At 38.2% G+C, this 26,592-nt stretch overlaps 1 protein-coding gene across 3 annotated transcripts in view; it reads left to right on the top strand.

The window, feature by feature from the left end:
* Nucleotides 1-26,592, top strand: part of VAV3 (vav guanine nucleotide exchange factor 3) — a 335,219-nt gene that overhangs the window by 174,571 nt on the left and 134,056 nt on the right. For all 3 annotated transcript variants that reach the window (XM_033093029.1, XM_033093027.1, XM_033093028.1), the window contains exons 13-15: nucleotides 3,432-3,517; nucleotides 5,034-5,166; nucleotides 5,558-5,667. In XM_033093029.1, the coding sequence (XP_032948920.1) occupies nucleotides 3,432-3,517; nucleotides 5,034-5,166; nucleotides 5,558-5,667 (329 nt within the window). The remainder of the gene's footprint in view (nucleotides 1-3,431; nucleotides 3,518-5,033; nucleotides 5,167-5,557; nucleotides 5,668-26,592) is intronic.

Here is a 26,592-nt window from a genome sequence, read left to right as displayed (position 1 = left end):
AAAATACTATCTTGACATTAGTTCTGTGAACAGGGTGCTGCAACAGGAGAATAAGGGAAGTCCTAGTGTAGATAAGATGGTCAGACAGGTCTTTCTGAGTCGTTTGCCTCTTGCACTTGAGGGATTAGAAGAAGCAGTGACACAAAGATCTGGGGTCGGGGGAGAGGATTCCAGGCAGACTCCATAGGAAGTGAAATGCCCAGAAATGAGCAAGAGCTTGGGAAGGTCAAGAAGCTGAAAGGCAAGAGCAGCTGGAAATTGAGAGTGAAAGGAAGCATGGCCGGCTCTGAAGAGGGAGAGGTGGGCAGGCGAATTACACACCTCAGCCTTGTAGTCAGGCGCTGAGGTGGCGTGTTATTATGATTGCTGTGGGAAGCTAGTGAATGGTTTTTTATTTTTATTTTTATTTTTTTAATAAGTTTTACAGTCATTTACATTTCAAGAAAATCCTTTTAGCAGGCAGATCAGTCAGCAAGTTGTTGAGGTGATTTCAATAGAGAGGTGATGGAAGCCTGGATTAAGCTGAGGGCAGTGAAAACAGAGATAAATGAAAGGATTTAAGATACTTTTCTTGGGAGAGCAGGTTTATTGCTTCTTTCCCTGAAACATCTTGAGCGGTCTCTCTCTTTTCACATGCAGCCACACCCCCACTTCAGGACCTCATCTGCCAGCTTTCCAGTCACAGTAGCCTCTAATCATCTCTTTATATAGTTGCCTTTCAAAATGTGGATTTTTCAGTTCACTCTCTTTCCCAAACTGGTTACAATTTTCTGTTGCCTTCAGGATTCAGACAACATTCCTTAGCATCGTATTTAAAGCCCTCCGTGATTTGGCCTTAAACTGTTTTCTTGAACTCATCCAGCTAAGAACTGCCTACATACTTTGCATTGCAGCTCTCCTGCTGTGTTGCCAAACATTTTTATATTGCTGCCTTTGATCATAATATTGTCAGAGCCTAGAAGGTCTTTTCCCATTATTTTCTGTTCAATTCCTTCAAGGTCCAACAAAAATAAATCTTTTCCCTAACCTCCCATTATCCCTTTCTCTTTGTAATTCCACAGCACATTGCCTGAACAGCTGTTTAGCATTTATTTTTTTATTGTGGTAAAATATACATAATGGTAAATTTACCATTTTTAAGTGTGTAGTTTTGTGACATTAACTACATTCACATTGTCTCGACATCACCACCATCCATCGCCAGAAGTCTTTTCATCTTGCGAAACTGAAGCGCTGTACCTATTAAACCCTCTCTCTTCTCCTCTCTTCTCAGGCCCTGGAGATTAACATTCTACTTTGTGTCTTGATGAATTTGTCTACTCTATGTACCTCATATAAATGGAATCACACAATATCTGACCTTTTGTGACTGCCTTATTTTACATAGCATAATGTCTTCAAGTTTGTAGCAGGTGTCAGAATTTCCTTTTCCTTTTTTTTTTTAAGAATTTCTTTTCTTAAGACTGACTAATGTAGCATGGATTATATATACTCCACATTTTGTTTATTCATTCATCTATCTATGGACACTTGGGTTCCTCCCCCTTTGGACGCTTGTGGATAATGCTGCTCTGACTATGGGGTACAAATATCTGTTTGAGACCCTGCTTTCTGTTCTTTTGGTTATATACCCAGAAGTAGAATTACTGGATTGTGTAGTAATTCTATTAATTTTTTTGAGGAAGAGCCAAAACAAGAGGTATTTGTTTTCCACAGTAGATGCACTATTTTATATTCCTACTAGCACTGCACAGGAGTTCCAATGTCTTATTCTTACCAACACTTTCTCTTTCCTTTTTCTTGTTTTGATAATATCCATCCAAATGGGTATGAAGTGGTATCTCATTGTGGTTTTGATTTTGCATTTCCCGAATTATTAGTGATATTGAGCATCTTTTCATGTACTTATTGGCCACCTGTATATCTTCCTTGGAGAAATAAATGTCTGTTCAAGTCCTTTGCCTACTTTTAAATCAACGTTGTGGTCTTCGTGTTGTTAAATTATAGGAGATCTTTATACATATATCCTCCTATGTAGGATATATTTTGTTTGCATTTATTTTCTTTTTGTTTGCAATTATTTTCTCCTACTTTGGGTTGCCTTTTCACTTCGTTAACAGTGTCCTTTAATGCACACAATTTTTAATTTTGTTGAAGTCCAACTTTTCTTTTGTTGCCTGTGCTTTTGATGTCATAGCCAAGAAATCCTTGCTAAATCCAATGACATAAATCTTTCCCCCTATGTTTTTATCTCAGAATTTTTAATTTTTTGCTTTTTGATTCATTTTGAGTTCATACAGTATAAGGGTCCAATTTCATTCTTTTGCCTGTGCATATCCAGTTTCCCAAGCACCATTTGTTGAAAAGGCCATCCTATCCCCATTAAATGGTCTTGGCACCTGTGTCAAAATTCATTTGACCATATACCATATATGTGAGGACTTATTTCTGGGTGTTCTGTTCCATTCCATTGGTCTAGAAGTCTTCTGTCAGTTACACACTGTTTTGATTACAATAGTTTTGTAGTAAGTTTTGAAATCAGGAAGTGTGGACCCCAGCTTTGTTCTTTTTTGAGATTGTTTTCTCTATTAAGGGTCCCTTGAGATTCCATATAAATTTTAGAATGGAGTTTTCTGTTTCTGCAAAAAACATCATTGGGATTTTGATAGGGAACATTTATTTTTATACTTTCTTGTAGTAAAGTTAGTGAATTATAATTCTGCTTCCTTTATTAGAATATAATTTCCTAGATGTTAATGATAATTTTTCAGTCACTTCTTTTTCTCTTAGCACTTTGTATAGTAGGTGCTCCTAAATAGTTAAAAAAAATTTATTGTCTGCCTCTGGGGAAATGGCTTATTATTTTTAATCATTAAGTCAGAACTTTTCATTCTTGAGATCTTAGATAAGGGATGTCATCCTTGACTCCCTACAGTTGACTCCCAAATTAGGTCCCTCAGCTATGCATGCTTCCCGTGCTCTTCTTTCAAGGCAATTGCACATTTGTAATTATATACTTATATGAATATTTTTACCCCCACTGGGCAGTATGTTCAGTGAGGGCAGGGCGTATATCATTTTGCCCTCTTATAGTGACTGGCACCCAGTGAATGCTCAATTAATATTAGTTGCTGTAACTTCTTGTGATTTGAATTTTTCCAATTAATTCTCTCTTTTGGTAGCTCACTTGCCCATTAAGGTTATAAGTAAAATTAACTAATGTCTCAGTATACCTCTGGGATGGTCAAGGACAGACTGTTTTGGAAAGTGTATCCTATAGTTCTGAGTCTTTTAGAGTAAGTGTGTTAAAAATGTAAAATGATAAAATTTGTAATGTAGTAAGGTAGTTGTCTTTAGCAAATATCCTCTCTAAAGTTTATTTGTTTTTGTGTGATTATGAAAAACTGAGACATATAAATTTTATATTTTAGAACCAACCGGTTTTGCTTTTTGGACGACCTCAGGGAGATGGTGAAATTCGAATAACCACTTTAGACAAGCATACAAAACAAGAAAGGTGAGAAAAGAGGAGTGGTACTTATTTTCAAAATAAATAATTAGTATCAGAAGGTTGAGAAAACCTTAAAAACAATTTCTGCAGGACAAAGGAGGGAAACAAAGGAAGAAAAACAAGGGGACAAATCAACATATGCTTTTTCTAAAAATTTCTCATATACCTCTGTTCAGTATTTTCTCTGTTCTGGTATCTGTTGATTTGTCTAATTTAAGTTCGAAGAAGGAAATGGACAATATAGAGTGTCAGCTAGGGTAGAAAAAAAAAACATATTAAAATGACAGTAGGGATAAAGTAACAATAGATAATTACTGTAAAAACACAAATTTTTTTTTTATTATTCATGTTAAAATAACCGAAAATAATAAAAAATGTCCTAAGAAAGAAGTCTATGTGTGGACCACTTAGTGAGATTTTCTTGAGGGAAATTTGTAGGTGGAATCCTTGAAGATTAAGCTTGGTCTCGTGTCCCTAATTAAATATGTTTATATATGCAATTGTCATTGGGTTGAAGTGGCAAATTTCAGGAACATTTGGAAACAAGAGAGTCAGCCAGCAGGGGGCAGCATCAGCTTTTGCTTCCACCTTGATGCCCAGGCTCTACAGGTAGCTCCCAGGAGACACACATTCTTTTAGCTTCTCCAGGAAAATTGGCTTTGGAAGTGACGCAAGTGTTAGAGCTATGTGAATGTATAATTATTGTTTAAAAAATATGTACGTGTTAATCACCGAGAGTTTTCAAAAAGATACAAAGTATTGATATTGGATGATGAGATGATAAGGTTTGTTTTCTCCCCAATTACATTATTTCCAGTAAGAAAGAAGAGAAATAGCAAAGTGTAAATTCAACCATAATTCTTCCAGTTTCCATTTTGCTCATATATCACTCAGGTTGTGTCTCAGGTGGTCCTTTAAATCAGGAGGAGCAAGATAGGGGGTAAAAGTGCGGTTTCCACAGTTAAACCAGGTGGGAATCCTGCTCAGCACCTCACTAGCAGTGTGACCTTGAGCAAGTTACTCTAAGTCTCAGCTTCCTCCCCATTCAAATGAAGATGATACAGTACCTACCTCAGCAAGTGGTCCTGGGGATTTAAGTTAAGTGAGTAATCTTTGTGGGATGCGCACTCCTCAAGGTATTCTCATCGACTCCTAGTAACAGCAATAGAAGTTAACTGCTATTGTTTTCATTAATATTATGCTGTAAATGTTTAGCTTCTAAACTAAAAAGAAAAAAGAAAAACGAAATTCTTATCAATACTTTGTCTTAATTGTTTCTTAAGCAACTCTGTAACGTGCATATTGTTCTTATTATAATTTTGCCTGTTTTTTAAACGAGGAAACTGACATCCAGTGAGGCCATTTATTTAGTAAACGGTAGTGCCAGGATACACATACTTCACTGTGTTTGTCTCTAACTCAAAGGAAAAATGTTTGGTTGGTTTAATTAAGTTTTACCAGGAAAGAACATAGTTCCAAACCATTTGAAATCAATCAATCTCTCTCTCTCTTTCTCTCTCAGGCATATCTTCTTATTCGATTTGGCAGTGATTGTATGTAAAAGGAAAGGTGATAACTATGAAATGAAGGAAATAATAGATCTTCAGCAGTACAAAATAGCCAACAATCCTACAACTGATAAAGAAAATAAAAAGGTGAATTCTTGGAATTTCATAACTGTGATTTTCTCATAACTTTGAAAATTCAAGGAATGTGGGCTAATCCATGAATGTGAGAGGTAGCTTATTGATTCAGGTGTTTTTGTTTCTAGCAATTGATAAGGAGCAAGCCTCTGTGGGAAACAATTGGACAGTGTCACAGCAGATATGATCATCTCTAATGCCTTAATGATTGAGATAGTAAGAGGCATTTGGCACAGAAATTGTTGTCGATATGATGTAGATTATAGTAATCTTGACTGTTCACAGTTTGTATGCAGATAATGTTACGAGAGGTTTGTGGGTCATTGTGGTGGTGTTTCAGTGAATTTGGAAACATGATGTTATTAATGAAACATATTAACCTGAGGAATATTAATTTTAACAGTGGTCTTATGGCTTCTACCTCATCCATAACCAAGGACAAAATGGGTTAGAATTTTATTGCAAAACGAAAGATTTAAAGAAAAAATGGCTGGAACAGTTTGAAATGGCTTTGTGAGTATTTCTACTTTTAAAAGTGCTTTTTATCTACCACTTAAATCTCTTATGAATAATGAACTACCAATAAATGTACTCTGATGCTTGTAGCATTTGTACAGAGGCTGTGGAAACACAGCCTTTGCAGGCACATGAGGGCTTGTTAGGCTGTCTGCTTGATAACTTTGGTCTCCTAGGAGAGAGGTTTTGGTGAATTTCTTTAAGATAAAGAAAGAGGGAGCTCTAACCTTCTGTTTGACTTTCTTTTTATGGGCGTATTTTAATTCTTTCAGCAGCTCATGAAAATACAGAGCATGCCAAAAAAATGTATACACGTTTTAAGAAAGGAAAAAACTGTGTTGATATATACCGATAACAAAAGATGAATACAAGTCACGTTGACTTCCACAATTATAAGAGGTGCTCAAAGTGGTTACCATCAGCATCCAGACACTTCTGATTACAGCGAACTATTTATTGCTTGAGCAACGCTGACCAAAGTGTTAACATCTCTTAAAATGTGTATACATTTTTTTGGTACCCCTGGTATTAATTATTCTAATGATAAATTTTTAATGTATAATAATGACCATGTTTTACATATATCTTTAAAGTAAGTAGAAATATTCCCCAAACACATACGCATACATCTATATACATGCATACATCTATTTTTAATAGAAAGATTGATTTCTTCCTCCTGTTTGTTTGTAACTCATTTAATGTTTGAATCCTGGATAAATTGCATGACGTATTCAATGAATGTTTTAAGGGCTTGATTTCTTTCAGTGTCCTTTCCTTTTATTAAAGTGGAAGCTTAACAAAGGGGTGGGGAATAATTCAGACCTGTTTTCAAAAGGAATGGCATAAAGAGATGTAATTACACAAGAACATGTCATTAAAGGGGTTAGTTTTTTGTTTTCATGTTTATGGATTAAAAGGTGCATAATGACTCTGGTTATAGAAACATATAGGTCACCCTGAAATTGAAACTGTTAACAGAAGGTGGAATTAAGAAAAAATACTGTCGTGATTTGCCTCATTTGTATTCTGGCATTATTTATTTACCATTTGCAGACAAATTCTATCAGGTTTTTTTGTTTGTTTTTTCTTTTGCTTTCTTTTCAGACATGCTCATGGTGGTATAAAATGGAAGGAAAATTAGATTCTTTTAAGGAGTTCTGCAGTGAAAAAAAACAGAGATTTTTCTTATGATTATTTAACATTTTGAGAGATAGGCTTGTGTAGCTAAGATATTTTTAAGATTATAGGCAGTTCCAGATTCAGTGATAATCATTGCCATGAGCTGGTTGCACAGTTTCACCAAGTTATCTAATCTCTCAGAGCCTCAGTTTACTCCTCTGTAAAATGGGGATAATATTATTTTGAATTCCAGATAATATGTGTCAAGCAGAGTGCTAGCCAAATACTAAAACAGTAGTCATATGGTATTAAACAATAGTGATATCTATTATTATCACTATTATTAATGTTGTTTTGTATTTAGGATCCTAGTACTACACCTGTGGGGACTTATACAAGTGGAGGGCATCTCCCAGTAAACTATTACAGGTCTTGCAATCTATTGTTATTGATTACAATCATTAAACAAAAGGAGTTCGTAGTTGTGTGCATTAATGCAAAGGCTCTACTGCAGGGGCCCCTTTGATTTGGGGCACAAGTGATGAAGTTGGTGGTCTCCACCCAGTGGGCTGCGTCATAAACCAAGCGTGCTCTTCGTGAGGTTTCCAGTGATAGATAGCACTTGGAGTTGAGCAGGTAGAATGGGAGTGACAGGTTGCTGGGTTGGTGATAATATGCAAAGGCAGAACTGATCTTAAGCCTTTGCTCTTGTGGGAAAAATGCTAGGCTAGTATTTTCTTATGGGTTTGGTTCAACTATATATCATTAGATAGTGAAGAAATTTCTGCAGAGGAGGAAAGTTAAATTTCTTGTTCAGACCAAGCATAAGGATATGGATTGTATGATAGGGATGTCAGTTAATACTTTGTTCAGTTGGTATAAATCAGGCATCTGAACTTTGGGTGTAAGACTCAGCAAGATGGGTGGTTATAATTCTCTCATATAAAAGAATCTGAGGTAGGTAGACGAGGCATGGTACGATGGTTCTCAGGGGTGTCATCAGGAATCCAGGCTCAGATCTTCCTTCTGTGCCATTCTCAACATTGGGCTTCTATCCTCAAGGTTGGTCACCTTGTTGTCCAAGATGGCTGCTGGAGTTCCAGCTGTAGAATCTACATTACAGGCAGCAGAAGGTGATCCCTTACTTTTAAGGATCGTTTGCAGAAATGCCACACACTTCTGTTACATACATAATATGGACCAGAACTTAGTCACGTGGCCACATCTGAAAAGAGAGCCTAGGAAATACAATCATCATTCCAGGCAGGATTACGTCTTGCTAAGAATCGAAGTTCTCTTCCTATGGAAGAAATGAGAAATGGGTATCATGTTTCCCCCAAAATAAGACCAATTAGCTCTAATGTGTCTTTTGAAGCAAAAATTAACATAAGACCCGGTCTTATTTTACTATAAGACCTGGTCTTATATAATATAATAATATAATATAACATAATATAATATAATATAATATATACCGGCTCTTATATTAATTTTTGCTCCAAAAGACACATTAGAGCTGATTGTCCAGCTAGGTCTTATTTTTGGGGAAACATGATAGTTGTAGGCCACTGTCAGTTCCTACCTTACAGGTATGTACATATAGGAGTATGGATGGATTCAGATTGTTCCACCACAAAACAGAAAACCCAAAAATAAACCTATACCTATATGGTCATTTAATCTATGACAAAGGAGGCAAGAATATATAATGGAGTAAAGACAGTCTATTCAATAAATGGTGTTGGGAAAACTGGACAGATACATGCAAAAAGATGAAACTAGACCACCTTCTTACACTATATATAAGAGTAAACTCAAAATGGATTAAAGACTTAAATGTAAGACCCCAAACCATAAAACTCCAAGAAGAAAACATGGGCAGTAAATTCTTTGACCTTGCTCTTAGTAGTATTTTTTCTGATATATCTCTTCCACACGGGAAACAAAAGAAAAAAATAAACAAATGGAACTACATCAAATGAAAAAGTTTTGCACAGCAAAGGAAACCATCAACAAAATGAAAAGACAACCTACTGAATGGGAGAAGATATTTGCCAGTGATACATCCAATAAGGGGTTAATATCCAAAATTTATAAAGAACTCAACACCAAAATAACAATCCAATTAAAAAATGGGCATAGGAGCTAAACAGACGTTTCTCCAAAGAGCACACACAGATGGCCAATAGACATATGAAAAGATGCTCAAGGTCACTAAGTATCAGAGAAATGCAAATTAAAACCACGATGAGATATCACCTCACACGTGTCAGAATGGCTATCATCAATACAAAATCCACAAACAACAAATGTTGATGAGGATGTAGAGGAAAGGGAACCTTCATGCATTGTTGGTGGGATTGTAAATTGGTACAGCCACTATGGAAAACAGGATGGAGTTTTCTCAAAATATTAAAAATAGAACTACTTTTTGAGTCAGCAATTCCATTTCTGGGTATTCATCTGAAGAAATCCAAAACACTAATTCAAAAAGATGTATGCACCCCTATTTTTATTGCAGCGCTATTTACAATAGCTAAGATGTAGAAGCAACCTAAGTGCCCACTGCTAGACAATTGGATAAAGAAGAAGTGGTATATACTCATATATACAATGGAATATTACTTGGCCATAAAAAAGAATGAAATCTTACCATTTGCAACAACATAGATGGACCCAGAGGGTATTATGCTAAGTGAAATAAGTCAGACTGAGAAAGACAAATACTATGTGATCTCACTTCTGTGTGGAATCTAAAGAACAAAATAAATGAACAAACACAACAGAAATAGGCTCATCGATACAGAGAACAAACTGATAGTTGCTAGATGGGAGAAGGGTTAGGGGGCTGGGTGAAAAAGATAAAGGGATTAAGAGATACAAATTGGTAGTTACAAAATAGTCACAGGGATATAAAGTACAGCATAGGGAATATAGTCAATAATATTATAATTCCTGTGTATAGTGCCAGGTAAGTACTAGAATAACTGGGGGATCACTGTGTAATTTACATAAATGTCTAATGACTATGCTGTACACCCGAAACTAATATAATACTGAATGTCAATGTTATTGAAAAATAAAAAAATAAATAAATAAATACATTATTCCACCACAGAAAGATGGCAGTACCACCCATAGGGTAACTGGGTTTCTTAGTCTGTGAGCATTTTTCAGGCACTTCAACAATAAAATTAGACATCCATTGAAGTGGCTGTTTGTAGTTCAGAGTTCTGTGGACTACCCACGCAGATGGTGGGAGGGTGGAAGTATTTTTTTTATTTGTTTTGATAATCACTCAGAGGTGAAGTTAAGGGCTCCTATATACAGGATGATGCTGCGTATGGCAAAATAAAATTAGAATGTGATTGAAGCATCAGAATATTTTGTTATTTCCTCATCTCTTTTTGGAAGCTCAATATGCAGGAAAGCCCTGCTTCCAGCTTTCTAAGACAGCCCTTGCTTGTCTGTGCTCAGGAGAATAGAATAATCTAGGTAAGTCCCGAAGCTTAAAACTTTGCCTCGGGTTGAAATTTTGCTATTTTAATCCATTATCTAAAGTCCTAGTCCTCTTATTTTATAAGCCGTGTAGAATAAAAGAAAACTAAGAAACCCTGCATCATTCATGACAGTATGTGACAAGCAGTAAGCCTTGTGTGTGTCCACAGGCCGACCATCTTCCAGTTTCTTCAGCATTAACACGGGTCCCGTATGTCCCCCTGGAACATCCTGGGGTGTTACTTTAAAGAACTCTGAAAAGAAAAGGGAGGCATTGGTGGGAGGCTGGTAGGAAATCAAGGGAGGTGATATTTTAAGACTGATGAAATTCTTGCCAGTTCTATTTGCAAAAGATGGCAGTTCTACTGTTACAGGATGATTGGATCATTTTTATTTAAAACCAAAAATTGCAAAGCACCTTTAAGGCGTTGAAAACACTGCCCTTAATTTAGAACATTAACAAAAGACCGTAAGAAAGCATGGATACCGATAAACAGTAAGTGGTCGGTGACACAGGTCATCTTCCTAGAGGCCACCTGAACCTCAGCCTGTGTCTATCCCAGGAACACCCCCCTCCTGCTCAGTAGCTGTGTTCTCTGACCTTTTCTGGCTATAACCACTTCCAGCAGTTAAAACATGTAGTGAACCACACCACAACTTGGCAGACCTCCGTAAGAAAAGCTGAACAAAGAGAAAAGCAGCAATGACCCACTTGGGTAGGATTTTTTCCCCCCTGTGAGAGGAAGGGTAACAGGACCGATAGCTCTTGAGGTTGTTGGACAGTTATTGAGCTGAATGACGTTTGAGAGCTATAGTTCTGGGGATCCTGCTCTGAAGAATGTATTTCAATCCTAAGAGACTGATTGATAGGCATTGCTTATTCTTACTTATTTCCAAAGGGGCTTTGGTCACCGTCTCTCACAATCCCATTTAGTTATCTGTGAAATAGGATGGCAAATATTTTTATTAGCTTAAGCTAGTTTCCATAATGATGTCAGAAAATGTGGATTTGAGTGCCTTATAGCAATGTTCCAAATATTGTTAGGAAGCTATGGGTATGTTTCTCCTAAACCCTTTATATCCAGTGTATTTTTATAAGTTCTGCTAGATGTAAATTAATAAACATCATCATGCCCATTTTATAGCTCAGGAAACTGGCAATCACAGGAGCCTTTCAGCAAATTTGTGCAAGTTCAGTGGTCTATCATTTACAGTGGAGTCCAGGGTGTCAGGTCACAGCATTTTCTTGACCCACGAAGGTCCTAAAATTAGCCACTGGACTGAAATCTTGTTATCTATAACTAGAATCAGGTTTCCTTTTTCTTTTCACTGTGACTAAGACCTAGAGAATCAGACAGTTTTTTTAACTGTTGTAGAAATAAATCAAAATTGGGTAAAATATGAAATAAAGAAATTGAATAACAGAACAAGAATTCTTTTTAATGGATGAGTTAGGGAGGGAAAGAGTAAGTAAAATAGGAAAAAAGAGCGTTGCATGTGGTAGAATGTGCTGGATTCTGAACCAGTTTTTGTAGTGTGTTCACCGAAGGGAACTGACAGGACCGTTTGCCTGGAATTCCTTCTGACTTGCTTGACCAATTCTTGAAATTTTAACCATTCATATTTACACCCTTGAATAAAGAAAACTCCTTTGAAGATACACACATCATTATTATTACTCTCTCAGATTTCCTCATGGCGTGTGTACCATATGCCAGACACAGTGCTTTGTGAATTACCTAAGGGAAAATAGCGTAGAGATCATGAATGTCTGCCGAAACCTTAGCTCAGGCTGGTTATCTGTTAAACGCTTAGAGTAGTGGTAGTGGGAGGAAGAGGAGAAGGGGGTATGGAAATTCTAGAGCTGAAGAGGGGCTCTGGGACCAGGCTGCCCTGCCATGTGAGTCACCTGGAGGGCAGCCCCTGCAAAGGAGAGCTGTCCAAGTGGAGTGGGGCAGGGGGCGGGAACTTAGCCCTTAAACTCCACAAATCAGATTTCATCTGAGCCGCAGTGTTTCTTTTAAATTTATTCCCCATTTCCTTCCAGGAGGAATTTGAGGTCACTCACTGTAAAAAGCACACATGCCACAGAATTAAAAAGAAAAATTTAAATAATCAGAGGTCGAACACAACAAGGTTTCAAAGCCTTTTCCTCAAACTCAGGCTCAACTAGACGTGAACATTTTCTTGAAATTTACCTTCTTTGTTTGTATTATAAAAGCCATGAGTATGTTTTTCACATTTTAAATTTAAAATTATATTTCATCAAACATAATTTGTTTTAATCTAAAGATATTGCTCAGATATTCTCCATACCAGAGAGATAATTACCAGAGGAAATTGTGTTCATTCTACAAATATTTATTGAGTACTTGCCTTGTTGCCAGACACTGTTGGAAGCCCTGGGCATATAACGATGAGGGAACTATTGCAATTGAATTTAAATACTGTAAGTTCTAAGTATAATTTTCAGTTAATATATAATGGATTGAATTTCAAAACTGAATTCTGGATATTTCTGTTGAAATAATCTCTTCCTCCCAATCCTATTTATTCATTTAAAAATAGATGGAGGCCCAAGAGTTGCCTTTCTCCCTCCACATGCAATCACTTTCTCACCAATCTCTGCACAGTAAATCTGACCCCATTTGTCATCTTTATCCTCACCTTCCTGGTGTAAGCCTCCCACATCTCTAACATCTTTATTCCCTGCCCCCTCCCCACCGGTCCATTCTTCAGGAAGCATCCAAGGTGATCGGATTGTGTTCTGCCCCACTTAAAACCTTTCGCTGGCTTTTTATCGCACTCAGTATAAAACCAAAAGTCATAGCAGGACCTGAGAAGAACCTCCATGATTTTATCCTGCCTATCTTTCCAGCCCCATCTCGCATGACTTCACCCTTGTTCGTGTTGCTGTAGTTCCACTGAGTAATGGTTCAGTTCCTGGAGAATGCACAGGCCTCAGGCTGTCACCCCTGAGTTTCCCTATTTCATGTAGTCTTTCCTCCTGCTCTTCGGCTAGATGGTTCTTTATCCTGCAGATCTTGGGTTTAAACATCTCTTTGGGAGAGAGATATCTCCTGACCACTATGCTAAATTAGTTTTCTCTCACAATTGTGATTATGTGGCTGGACAAATATTACGCTGGATTAGTATTTATAGCATTTTCACCACTCCACTATCCCCCTACTTGTTAAAGAAAATCTGTTACTTGTCTCCTCAGTTTTTACCTACCTTTTCTCCTCCTAAAGAGCAGAGATTATTTTCTTGTTTATTAGGAGAGAAGCTACATTGACAAACTTCATGGTTGATACTGGGAGAAAGGGCTAAAGAAAGCTTTTGGGGTCTGGGAATGGAAATAAAGTTTTGGGTTTTGGTGTGAGTGGGTCTAAGGGATTTGGAAAGGGGAAAGAGGCCTTTAGAAGTGCATTTCTGTGGACTCTGAATTATATTCCCTTTTATGTTCTTCAAAATGCTAAATAAAGAATAAAATTGCTTTTTGGTTGTTGTATACCGTATTTCCCTGAAAATAAGACCTAGCTGGACCATCAGCTCTAATGCATCTTTTGGAGCAAAAATTAACATAAGACCTGGTATTATATTATATTATATTATATTACTTTACATTACATTGTATTATATTATACCTGGTCTTACGTTATATTAAAATAAGACTGGGTCTTATATTAATTTTTACACCAAAAGACGCATTAGAGCTGATGGGCCAGCTAGATCTTATTTTGGGGGAAACACGGTATGTACCTTTAACACCCCAAGGCTGGGCCCTTGGGTTGATGGGATTCCCGTTAGATCTGGCTGTCAGTTTCATGGCGTTTCTCCCACTGGACTGAAAACACCAAGAGGGCAAGGGATCTCATCAGTGTCTTTCACTCGCTCGATAGTCCTCGCACAGGGCCTGGAACATAGTGCATATTCACAATTTTATTGTACATCTGATATTTTACTCTTTTAGTTTTTGACAAGGGCAATAAGAGAGATGAAGGTTTGAGGAATTAGGGGATTCTTATTGTTTGACAAAATAATCCCAGAGCCCTCGAGGAAGAGAAACCTTTTCTCGTATGACAAGAAACCTTTGTAATGTGGATCCTTACATAGGAGGCAGTGAAAACACATATGTTCCACCCCAGCAGCATTAGACTTTTTTAAGTTCTAGAAGTTGATGTCTTATCTCATTATTTTTTTTCCTAAGTTAGCCTTCAGAAATGACATTGCAATTTTTTGAAGGCATTTTTGTAGACACCTAACCTGATGCTTCCAGATTATGATTCTTTTTTGTCCTCTCGGATATGTTTCTTTTTGGCGGTCTGACTTAATGCTTGGATGGAACTTTCAGAACCAGGCAGGATGTGTAATTTTCACATTACCTAGACTTTGAAATAACACTGATCTAATCTATACCTTTGCTAAAAACTGCAGAACAATTTGCACCTCGCGGGCTATCTGGGGCCTCCCTGCCTCTAGGAGACGTTTGCGGAGCTTGACCCCAACTCCGGTTCTAAGGTGTCACGTGTTCAAAGCATGTCTGTATCCTCACATTTCTTCCTGTTCACAGGCCTGATGCCTTGTGGCCTGCTTGTTCTTCTGACCTGTTAGACCCACTCATTATCTGTTTCCGCCTGAAATCTAGTCACGGTCTACATTTTGTGATACTGATGGATGTCACCAGGGAGACTCATTTCATGTGCCTGTTCCCTCTACCATTTCACTGGTCTCCTTGACACCCTCAGCAGCACCCTGGAGTGGGACCCTCCCTCTGTATGCTACTCCCTGCAGTGGCCCAGTACACCTGACCTCCCTGCTTCTCCAATGGAGAGCCGCTAGTCAGGCCAGATGGACAGCACCTCCCCTGGCCATGCTGGGACTTAGAGGAATAAAGCTGTGTTCTGTTACACAGCAATTTAAGATTAAGAAATCTGGTGAGTGTCACAGGAGACGATGGTCTTTGTTGTTGATTGACGAGAGATCCGTGTTCATAATATCAAAGGTTTGGCAGCACGTTTGCCATTCTATTGTGCACATTTAAAAGACTGGCTTTGTTTATATTTTTGCCCAGATGGAGAGTCCCCCAATATCTACGTGAAGCTAAGTCAGAGATTTCTACAGCAAGCTCACACTCCAACGCTGCTGTGAGCAGTAGTACACTAATAGCACGACTACTTCTTTCTTCCTTCCTCCTCCTCCCCTTCCTCTTCTTCATTGTCTGCATCAGGAGGCTGTTTGGATCTTCTCAAATACATAAATAACTATCTGTCGAGACTATAACTTTCATCTCATAAAGCAGGCCAGCACACGTTTTTTTGGTAAGGGACCAGGAACTAAATATTTTAGGCTTTGTGGACATATGGTCTCTGTCACAACTACTCAGTTCTATCGCTGTGGTAATAACATAGCCACAGATAACACATAAATGAATGATGAGTGCGATGTGTCCCAGTAAAACAGGTGGTGGGCCGTATTTGGCCAGGAGCTGTAGTTAGCGACCCCTGTTTTACAGCACAAGGGTGATTAAGACCTAAGGAATGTCGTGCGTGAGTGTTGCCACTAAATGATCTCAGCTATAACCATAGTGTGGCCTATTGTAGAAGTGAGCGTTTTTTTGTGTTTTTTTTTAAGTAGCACTGATTCCTGTTTAGACCATCATGCTTGAGCTATAAAATGTTCTCTATGCCACCAAAACCAAAACACCTAGATGAAGGATCTGTATTTGGCATTATTTTGTACCATCCAGCTGAATATCAAAAATATCTGCTTAAAGAGTAGACTGCATCTCTTCAGGTACTGGGTTTCATGAAGTTTTATTACAGGATTTATGGGAAAGGACTTTGAGGCCCACAGGATCCAGGCCAGTATCAACCAGATGGTAACCTTTTCTGTACTCGATAGTCAACCGCATCAACTAGGATAGTTTTGTAGTCAGTGATGGCTTTGTGCCCTTGAAGTGTTTTCTTCCCAGCAATAATGACATTTGTTGCCTGTTATTTATTTTGAAATGTCCTTCCTGGAGAGCACACCGAGGAAAACGAGAAAGGGTAACGGAAAACTGCGGAGGTGTAAGAGTTGGCCCAAGGGTGAGCCTTCCTGGATGGGCCAAATGTGGGGATGACATTTTGACTGTGATGGCACCTGCTTTGGCATTTTCTGGGTCCAAAGCCTGTCAGTGTCTATTTGGAAACTGATAGCCTTACAAGCATAACTACCAAGGGCAATAAAAGAAATGAAGACTTGATGAGTTAGGGGATTCGTACTGTTTGACAAAATATCACAACAGCCCTTGAGGAAGAGGAACCTTTTCTCGTATGACAAGAAGCCTTTTGTAATGTGGATCCTTACATAGGAGGCACTGAAAACACATATGTTCCACCCCAGCAGCATTAGGCTTTTTTAATTTCTAGAAGTCGATGTCCTATCTCAGTACTTTTTTCCCTAAGTTAGCCTAAAATATCGTCTGCAAAGCATGTCTCTGTTGGTTTGCCCACGTGCATTTTTGTTGTTTAGAGAAATGATATTCTCTAAAAACACCCTTTTATTCTTTCTCCGTACAAGGCTTTCGTTACCAGTTTTTAATCTGAAGAATTTGTTTATGACAAATACGACATCCATGCCGACATGACCCGTTGTCCCTGGGCTGTGCTGAGTCTCCCGGTACCGACTTGTGCACATTGATCTCACAAGTTGAAGCCAGCTTGACTCTCCCTGCCTCTAATGTATTGTCTATAACCTTTCAAACTTGGCAGTTAAGTAAGTATAGGGAACTGACTCGCAGTTTCCTGCCAGCAATAAAAGGAAGTAGGATATGGGACAGTGCTCAGAAAAATCACAGCTGTCATAAAATAGAGTCTTTGAGTAGCCTGTTGGATCCAGAAACATGCAAAAACATTTCATGCATGACAAAGCATTAGTAAATATTAAATAGTATTCTTGTTCTGGTATTGGTGGGGATCAACCTCTCTGCTTTCTCTGGTTATAGTTAATACTTATTTGACGTTTTTCTGGCATTTCCGAGCATGCTTATAAGGAAAGAGAAGACATAGGCAGGAGGAAAATTGTAGGATAGATATCAAAACTTCCATCAACAAATAAACATTGCCCTGGTTAAACCTAAACACAAATAAAATTATTAAGCTTAGATATCATTGGTTTCCCTGATCTTTTATAACAGAACCTTTGATCTAGTTTTTTCCTCTTCCTCCTCTTCCTCCTCTTCCTCCTCTTCCTCCTCTTCCTCCTCCTCCTCCTCCTCCTCCTCCTCCTCCTCCTCCTCCTCGTCCTCTTCTTCTTCTTCTGTGAATAACAGTGTAACTAGGAGAGTTTAACCTGACAGTGGTGGTCACTGTGCTTTTTCCAGCTTGTCAGGGTAATGTAGAGATTAACACAAAAGATAAGATTGTTTTGGAATCCTTTGTTATAGTGAGTCAACTATGTATATAGTTTCCCCTGAGAAAATGACATAATCAGTGAGCAAGCTTTAATTTATACTCTAAGCCTAATAGTTAATGTCACATGTACTACTTTTAGGATATTTCTTGATAAGAAATTATTAGATCACAGGATAATACATTGGGCTCAACATAAGCTGCAATTGAAGATTGGCCATCCTTACCATGGAAACGTGGGACAAACTTCATTTTTCCTTTTTATAAGGTAGTAGGCTGTAGCAGTCCAGTTGGAGAGATAAGAAAGTCATACTGAAACAATTATTGAATGAGACTGAATATTGTCTGTCTGTATTCATTCGTTTATGTATTTACTGAACATCTCATATGTGCCCAGGAATGATTGTAAGCGCTAGGGGTAAATGATGAATAAGACATGCTTTCTTTTCTCATGGAGTTTACATTCTAACGAGGCTTATATTTTCAAGTCAGCATTATAATGTCAATGCAAAGCAGCGTTAGATTGCAAGATACATGAAATGGTTTATACCACGTTATTTTGATGTAAGGAGAATAGAATTGGAAATTAGAACATAGGAAATCCAATGCATTGTGATGCGGCTGGGCAAATTTTGAGAGTTATTAGCCTTCTAGGGAGCTAAGAAAAGCATTTGCAACTGAAGGCTTTCCCTCTTTGTTTAGAAAAAGCAAGTTGTCGTAGGTTAAGTATATGTGGTTTGTTTTGTTTTGCTTTAAATAATTAAGAAAAATTGCCATTTGCCACTGACAAGTAATTTAGAAAAATTAACTTGTTCTTGGTGATGTTTCCCTGTGTATTCTGAATACCTGTTTGCAATGATCAAGATCTTCAGAAACCACACTGTTTTATAAACTCCTAAGCACTCTAAAGAGGCGTTTCAAGCTGTTCTATTCCAACCATTCAATGCCTACAACTTCTTTCCAAGTGTAGCCTGTGCTTGAATGCCTCTTGTGATGAGGAACTCACTGCCTCTCTCCTTCTTTGCCTTGCTTCACTGTAGAAAACTCTTCCATATGAAGAGTTGAAATCTGTCTGTTCAAGTATCATTTCCTAACATTATTTCTTGGGTCCAAATAGAACTTGTGTAACTTGTTTTCCTGTATGGTAACCCTTCAGATATTTGAAGATAGGTATTCCTCTAAGTTCCTGTCTTAAAGATTCTTTTTCTTCAACAAATGAAACTTGGGAAGGTTCTCTCATTAGCTAGTTTAGCTGAATGCTAATCTGGATCAGGTAAAGGTATGGGTAAATGCAGTGTTTAATTTCAACCCAGTATTATGGGCAGGCTATGATACTAGCTGCTGTCACTCCCACAAAAAGTAAATGAGAGTTTAATTTTCGTGGCGTTTCAAAATCAATTTGGGGAACTATGATCGAATCATGCATAGCATTTCTTCTGCTTCTGAGTATTATAAGGAAGATTTCAGATTTTGATTCCTTTGTGTTAGAGTATTTAGAGTCTGGTAGCATATGAAGATAATTCCTTACTCTTATAGAGTGCTTTGTAGTTTCCAAAGTGTTTTTTGGATAATACTTCATTCGATTCCTAAGGGGTCTTGTGAGGTAGCCAGGAAGATATTACCTTAAAAAAAGAAAAAAATCAGAAAAGAAAGGAGAGATTAAATACTTTGTATGTGCGTTATTTTTCAGTTAACAAGTGTCGGAGACTGATCTTAAATCTCAATCCAGACCTTTTTTCCTCACACCACGCATTCTCCTTTACAGCAAGAATACCTACTGTTGCCCTCCAAAGATGAAAGTTGTCTTCAGTTTGTTTTATAATCAAGAGGTATTCTTGTGCAGTACATTCATACACTAGATGAAAAATATGATTTAGAACTTAAATACTTTCCACTTATTTTTTAGTGATGCCCGTTGGATAGGAATTGGATATTTTTACAGAATCAAATAATAAGTGACATTATGCATATTATTAATAATTTGTAAGGATGATTTGGGCTTCAAAGAATTTCCTTAGAGTAAAATAAATTAGGTCTTAATTTACAAGTTAATTTATAGCAAGATTTTTGGTCACCTTATCATAGGATTAAACCTAATGTGATTTATGCAAAGTTTTGATTTGATTGATTTGATTTGATGGTGTTTTCTTCATCCAGTTGTCTAGCTAATGTAATTTTAGTCTCAGGGTTTAAATTCTCTTTTTAGAAGTAAAGGAATTGGGGAGGAAAAGCCTCATAGTCTGAGACTAAGCCCTGGCTAGTTGCCAGGGCAGTTTAAGATGAGTTCTAAATAAACATGTATATTTGTTTTCATCCAGTACTTAGCTAACACTGGATGTGCTAACACTGGATGTGTATTACAGAAGTCACTGGAGGTATGAACACAGTGTGAGAAGGCTGTCAGTTTTCTCCTTCATGATCGACTTTGCACTAACCCTGAATGGCTTCTGCTTCCTGGGGAGAGCCAGATTTGAAGTGGTTATGTGAACCATGCGTTTGGCCTGTCGGTCACTTATTAATATAGCAGACTTTCTTCTAAACATCTTTCTCTATGAAAACAGTGAAGTTTGGGAGCTCAGATTATCTGCTACAGAAATGATTAGAATATTGCAGTAGTCAGTAGTTCCTGATTGTTTTGTCCTATCCGCATCTTTATATTTGCAACATCCCTGTCTGCACAAAGCAGCCAGCCCTTTGAAAACAGGAAGGTGATTTTAAAAGTCACAAATGCCCTAAATTGATGGGCTTTATAAAAAAAAAAAAATCACTCAAAATACTCTTATGTGAGTTTGTTATAGTAAACAGAAACCCTGCCTTTTGTATGTATTATCCTTCTGATAAATCCTTGCCTCAATCCTTTATGAGACTTAACATTATAGTCCAAGCACAATGCTATACTTTTGATATTTGTCTCATTAACTCTTCACCAAACTTATGAAGGGGGCAGTAAGCTCTGTCTCTGTAAGTAAGAAAACTAAGGACCAGCGATGTAAGCAGCCTGCCTGACCGCGAGCTTATGATGGAGCCGACGTTCCAGCCCTGCCCCTTTCAGCCTTCCGTGTTGCAAGACACGCTATCCCCATTCTTTTTTCCAAAGAGTTTCTTGCCCAAATGGCTAGTAAAGGATAAAACTGATGTTTTATTAAACACAATTTCTCTGTCTCCTATCCCGAAGCTGCAGACTTCCTGTATTTTTCTTTGTTCCTTCTCCCCCGGATAGCAAGAGCAACCAGAAATGAAATGCTCTCATCTATTATCGTACACCAGATTTGCTTTATGTAGTCTTTGACTAATGACTCGTTGGCCAGAATCAACTCAGGGATCTGTTCTTTGATAGTGCATTAATAATATATACGCATTAAAGCTCCTTCTCAGAGAATATTTGAGCTTTGACATATTGAACACTGGCATTTTAAATTAAAGCTGTTACTGTCAGTGCATTTTAAAAACGAGATAGCTTGGAAATAGTATTTCATACATAACAAACTAGACCTGAGGTCATAATTTACTAAGACAAAACTCTTCCTGGCCTGTTTAATTGTGGTAGGGGCTTGAATTGCGTTTTTCAATTATCGTGATGACCTAAACATCTTTGAGATTGAGAAAAAACTAAGCTGTTTTGCGAGGCTTTGAAGAAACACCACAGAGCAACCTAATGGATTTTTCTACATACCATAGAGACCGGGAATAATGAATTAGAAACCACTGTGAGTCCTTCAAGATAGGAAGTATCAAGATTAAAATGGTGCTTGGTGACAGTGATGACTGTACATTAAGCCCCAGGCTGGCATTATTGTCTCTTGTCTGGCAAACACTTTTTTTTATCTGGTTATATAGCTAAGCATTCTTTTCGATTGTGACATTAGACTTGTGCTAAGCCTTCTCCTCAGTACAGCTGATTTGGAGACATTTTGTGTGAGACACATACACTCATTTCTACGCATCCGTGTTTGTGAACCATAAGATACATGAGACGCTCCTCATGAAGGTTGTTCTTTAGGGCAGGAGAGCAAAGAGCCCAGATGCGAAACCACTGAAGAGAAGACCAACACCAGCCCCTCACCTCAGCCATTTTACAGATCGGTCCATTCACAGACTGTGGTTCCCCCTTAAATGCCTACGTACTGGTTGACCTCAGACTTTGTATCCAGTTGGACCCACGGTAACTTTTCTACAGAGGAGCTTGCCCAAAGCCACAAGAGTAGCAAGTAGTGGAAGTGAGACTAGACCCCGGATCCTTTCATTCCCAGTGATTCCTCTTTTTTTCAAGGCACATCTTTTATCAATGGTTTCCTTTTCCGTAAAATGGGGGAATCTACCTTTTTGTCCAATATCCCTGTCATGAAAAGCTGCCAATACCTTGTCCTTGTCTAGGGATGAGTGGATTTGGAATAGAGGGGGAAAACTCAACCAGCCTCCTCCGGTGGGTGTTAGCCATAGGACCTGTTATTCCACCATCTATTTGACAATATATAACTCACTATTGACACTGTAGGTTTATTTTCAGCAGGGCACTCCTGACTCCTGAATACTTGATACTACCATTGAAACCTCGAAATTGCAGGATAGAGTGAAGTCCAAAGTGAATTAGAAATTTAATTAAACTTCTTGCTTGTTTAATTGTTTAATGTATTGTACAGTCCAACTTGTGATTCCATATTCAATTATAATAAAACTCCCCTTAGACTGAGTTTATTTTGGGGTTTAAAAAATGGCTCTAAACGCATATTGGTGCTTTAACAGAATCCTTGGTTTTATAAAATTTCAACATAAAAGATTGAATGTTTTAGTATTAGGTTTGTATTGACTCTTGATATTGACACAAGTCTAAATGTGCAAAACCCACAAAGGCTAAATCTCAAAGGCTTATGTTTAATTTAAAATATGGCTAGCTGGCCATTTTGAATATACCAGATAGGTTGATAATCTGAATATCTGGCTGGTTGGGGAAATAGTCAAATATTAACTTTAAATGTTTATTAGTAGACTGTTTGCAATTGGTTTTTAAATTCATTTGGAAAGTGAGAATTCACGTTTAAGAAAAATTGCCAATAAACCTGATTTCATAAATGTGTTTAGAGGTTAAATGCCTAATGATTAATTTATGCTTTAGTAATATTTTTAATAATTTGGAGGAAAGGTAAGATAGCTGAGCATAATGTTAATGATGAATAGTAATGAAGGCTTAAAGATTCTGAGATTTCATTGTGGAGATCTTATTCATCATCCTGAAAACAGAATAGGAAACCAAATGGAAAATACATTTTAGTGAGGTTCAAAGAGTGCTGGACAAGGAGAGAAAAGAAAAGGAGGGACCCAAGTCCTGCCACTAACTTGGCCAAGTGACCCAAGCAAGCCTCTGCTCTTTCCCTGGGACTTAACTCCATCAGTAAAATAGGAGGGTTGAAAAATATTTGTGATCTAGTTTTTTCTTGTATCGCTAGAATTTTCCTCTATATTTGACTCCATGTGGCCCCTTTCATGAATATGTTGAAGGCTTGTGACTGGCAAAAGAAGGTGGTGGTGGTGGTGGTGGTGGTGGTGGTGGTGGGGGTGGGGGTGGGAAGTGTGGAAACCAATTGTGATACAAAAATAATAGTGTAAGCTCATCCTCTGATTTCTACCCAACAGTTATGGTATGTTTCTTTTGTGCTTGTTTTGGTTTGCACAAATACACTAGACAGTTATTTGCGTGTATGTGTGTGTGTGTGTGTGTGTGTGTGTGTGTAAGAACATGTGTGGATTACTAGACAATCATAGTGTGGTCTCTTTGAGAAGATTAAGGCTTTCAATCCCTAAAGGTGATATACTTTAAATTCTGTGTACCTATTCTGTTAACCATCATGAAAATTCAATAAACAGGCCTTATTCCACATGTGGAAATATAATGATGATAAAATAAAACTGAAAATTAGTTTAATCAGATTACTTCTAAATGGAGGCATTGCTTACATTCAAAATAGTAATGAGAATAAGATTGATAGTTTCTGCTGATTCCGTCGAACATATCATCTTGCAAAGCCAAAGAAATGAACTCTATAAACTGTTGATCAGAAAGCACAGGTAGTATGTGATCCAAGAAACTTGATTATGATTAATTTTTAGTGAGGAAGGCTTATCTGATATTAAACACATAAGAAACCAGAGCATCATTAAGCAGAAAATTGATTGATTAATTTAATCAATGACTTTTTCAAAGATGATTTGGAGACAAGACTGGGGATATGGAAATGAGCCAACCAACCAGCCCTGCTCCATGAAAAGTACCCACAGAGCACTTGAGTCAGAACACAGGGGGATTCTGGGAAAATTCCTGTAGCTTGTTTGAGGATGAGACCTAAGTAGAGTTTAATAAAATTTTGCTTTGGAGTGATTTGTTTATCTTCTGTGAACAATTTTTTTAATAGATTGATTTATTTATCTGTTTGTGTACTCTCTAGTGCTTTCCTCATCTAAACCCAAAGCACTTTGCAAATATCAGAGCTCAAAATTTTAAAAGATCATTGAGTTTTTTCAACAGCCCTGGAGGTAGGCTATCACACATCATCATTTATTTCTGAGATAGAGATATTGATAGCATACTATTAATATCTTTCATTAGATAATTTTTTTTGATCAGCAATAACCTAATTCAAAAGAGGTTTGTGTTTGCCTTCACCTGTCAGCATTGCTATTTAAAAGTACATACCACGTTTCCCCGAAAATAAGACCTAGCCGGACAATCAGCTCTAATGCGTCTTTTGGAGCAAAAATTAATATAAGACCCCCTTTATAATATACTATAATACCACTTATTTTTAGGGAAACAGGGTACTACCCAGGATAATATGGTTACCTTGTTGTTACAAGTAAAGGAATAGCATATCAGGGAATATTGTCATTGAATAAAAACATTCCTGTGAGATAGCCAAGTATTCGCCCAGGAAACCCAAGAAACTGTCTCTGATTAGCTGTTGAAATTTGCCCAGCATGATCAGCACGTTTAGAGTTTGACTAGAACTGAGGACACCTGAGTATCTTGTCAGCCTTCTCCAGGATACCTTTGCCCCACTCCGTGTCTTCACTTTATGTTGCATACTTCCATTTACTTTTCACCAGCTTTAAGGAAAGCTAAGTTCAGGGACCAGCAGTCTTTGATGCAGAGAACCACTGGTGAGATGAAGGCCCTGCCCTGTCATGATACCAGTCATGCAGAATCAGGAGGAAGAAAACTACGAAGTCTTTATCATTTATTTTTGGGCGGCTGTTGGCCACTTAACTGGGCTCCCTGCTGCCAGCTTACAAGCTGGAAACATTGCCCTGAGGACATCCATGGTTGGAGCTCGAAGGATTTGATGTGACCACGGCCTAAGCTGAGCACCATGCCTGGCTATGGAACAATCTCTGGCTGGAGCTGTTCTTCTGATCATTGTTCCAGGGACGGGCCAGATGAAATCCCTGAAACCAAGATCCCGAAAAAGTTCTCTCGTCTTAATTAAAGTTGAGATCATCAAAAATAGACTTTGAAAGCATTAGTTTTGGAAATCAATGGGCAACATTTGAATCATGACACTTTGATTTTCCAGTTAGGTGACCCTCAAAAAGTTACTTAAGCTCTCTGTGTCTCGGTTTCATAATCTGCATAATGGAGATAATAATACTTACTTCATAGAGTTGTAGTGACATCAAATGAGAAAATACATGCAAAGCAACTGTTGTGATGCCCCCGAGAGCCTAGGCGCTGCTGATGCTGATAGTTTCAGTTTCTCCTCCCAAATGAACGCAGGCCCAGAGTTCCTGCCAGAGAGGACATTCGAGTGCCTGGGAGCCTGTTTGCTCATGTCCCACACGCTTTCATGCGTGAGACCAAAAATAGGAATAAAAAGAAGTCACACCTACTTAAATATCTCGCTGAGCTGGCGATCTGTGGAGGGGCCAGGCCCAGAGGAAGAATCCAGGTGTAAACTGACAGAAGCAAGAGGGGTCCAAGTGGAAAAGACAATGAAGGACTTTCTTGAGGGCTGAGCTGGTGGCTGGTGGCGCAGCAGTTCTGTGGGGTGTTTACGTCAGTCAACCACTGGTAGGGGCAAGAGTCCTGAAGGCACCGACCCTGCATAGGCACACGTCAGGGGCTGAGCCCGGAGGCTGTGGCAGTAATTTGGGGTGTGATCTTGTGTCTGGGAGGAGCGGCAAGGCCCCATGGGGGAGCTCTCAAAGGAACAGCACCTCGAAGCAGCTGATCAGCAATGAACCTCACCGAAGAGTGGGGCTCAGAAGGCTCTTTAGGCTCAAGCAGGTCCTCTTTCATTCAGGAAATAATCCCTCAAGGTCACAGGTTTAATTGTATTTTTATTACACATTGTCTGGAACACAGTAGACACCCAAATGTTTTTTGGAATGAGTCCATTCGCTACAGTATCTGGATATTTTGTGAGGGTGGTGGTTTTGTTTTGTTTTGAGGTAGTCTGGTTCATGTGTCTGTTTCAAGCCAGTGAGACTGTTTGGGTTTTGTTTCAGGAAGAGCCACTTGAGTTTTACTGTTCTGTATGCTTTTGACCTCATTTGGGAGTTGAAATGGTTTCAAAATGGATAGAGACTGTAGGGTAGCGAATTCCAGGTCACAGGACAATCTGAAGTTCATTGGCAAGGGATAGTGAGAGACGTGTGCTTTGCAGAACATTTTCCTCTGAGTTGCTCTACTGTAATTAGTTTTGAAGGATAAAAGGAAAAACAGCATTCAGCTGAAAGGCAGGAATTGAGGATCAATCTAATAGTTCACTGGAGACGGAGGCTGTGTTCAGGCTATTTTTGCATATTCTGAAATCTTAAGCACAGCTGACTCCACAGAAAGCAGGGCTGTCTCAGAACCCCATCTTGCTGTCTGTTCTTTCAGACACCCAGATCGTCATCTCAGGGTGGGAGTCATTTT

Source organism: Rhinolophus ferrumequinum, chromosome 22 (assembly GCF_004115265.2).
Source record: "Rhinolophus ferrumequinum isolate MPI-CBG mRhiFer1 chromosome 22, mRhiFer1_v1.p, whole genome shotgun sequence".
Taxonomy (NCBI): domain Eukaryota; kingdom Metazoa; phylum Chordata; class Mammalia; order Chiroptera; family Rhinolophidae; genus Rhinolophus; species Rhinolophus ferrumequinum.
The sequence above is the reverse complement of the archived record's forward strand: the minus strand, read 5'-3'. Positions and strand labels throughout refer to the sequence as shown.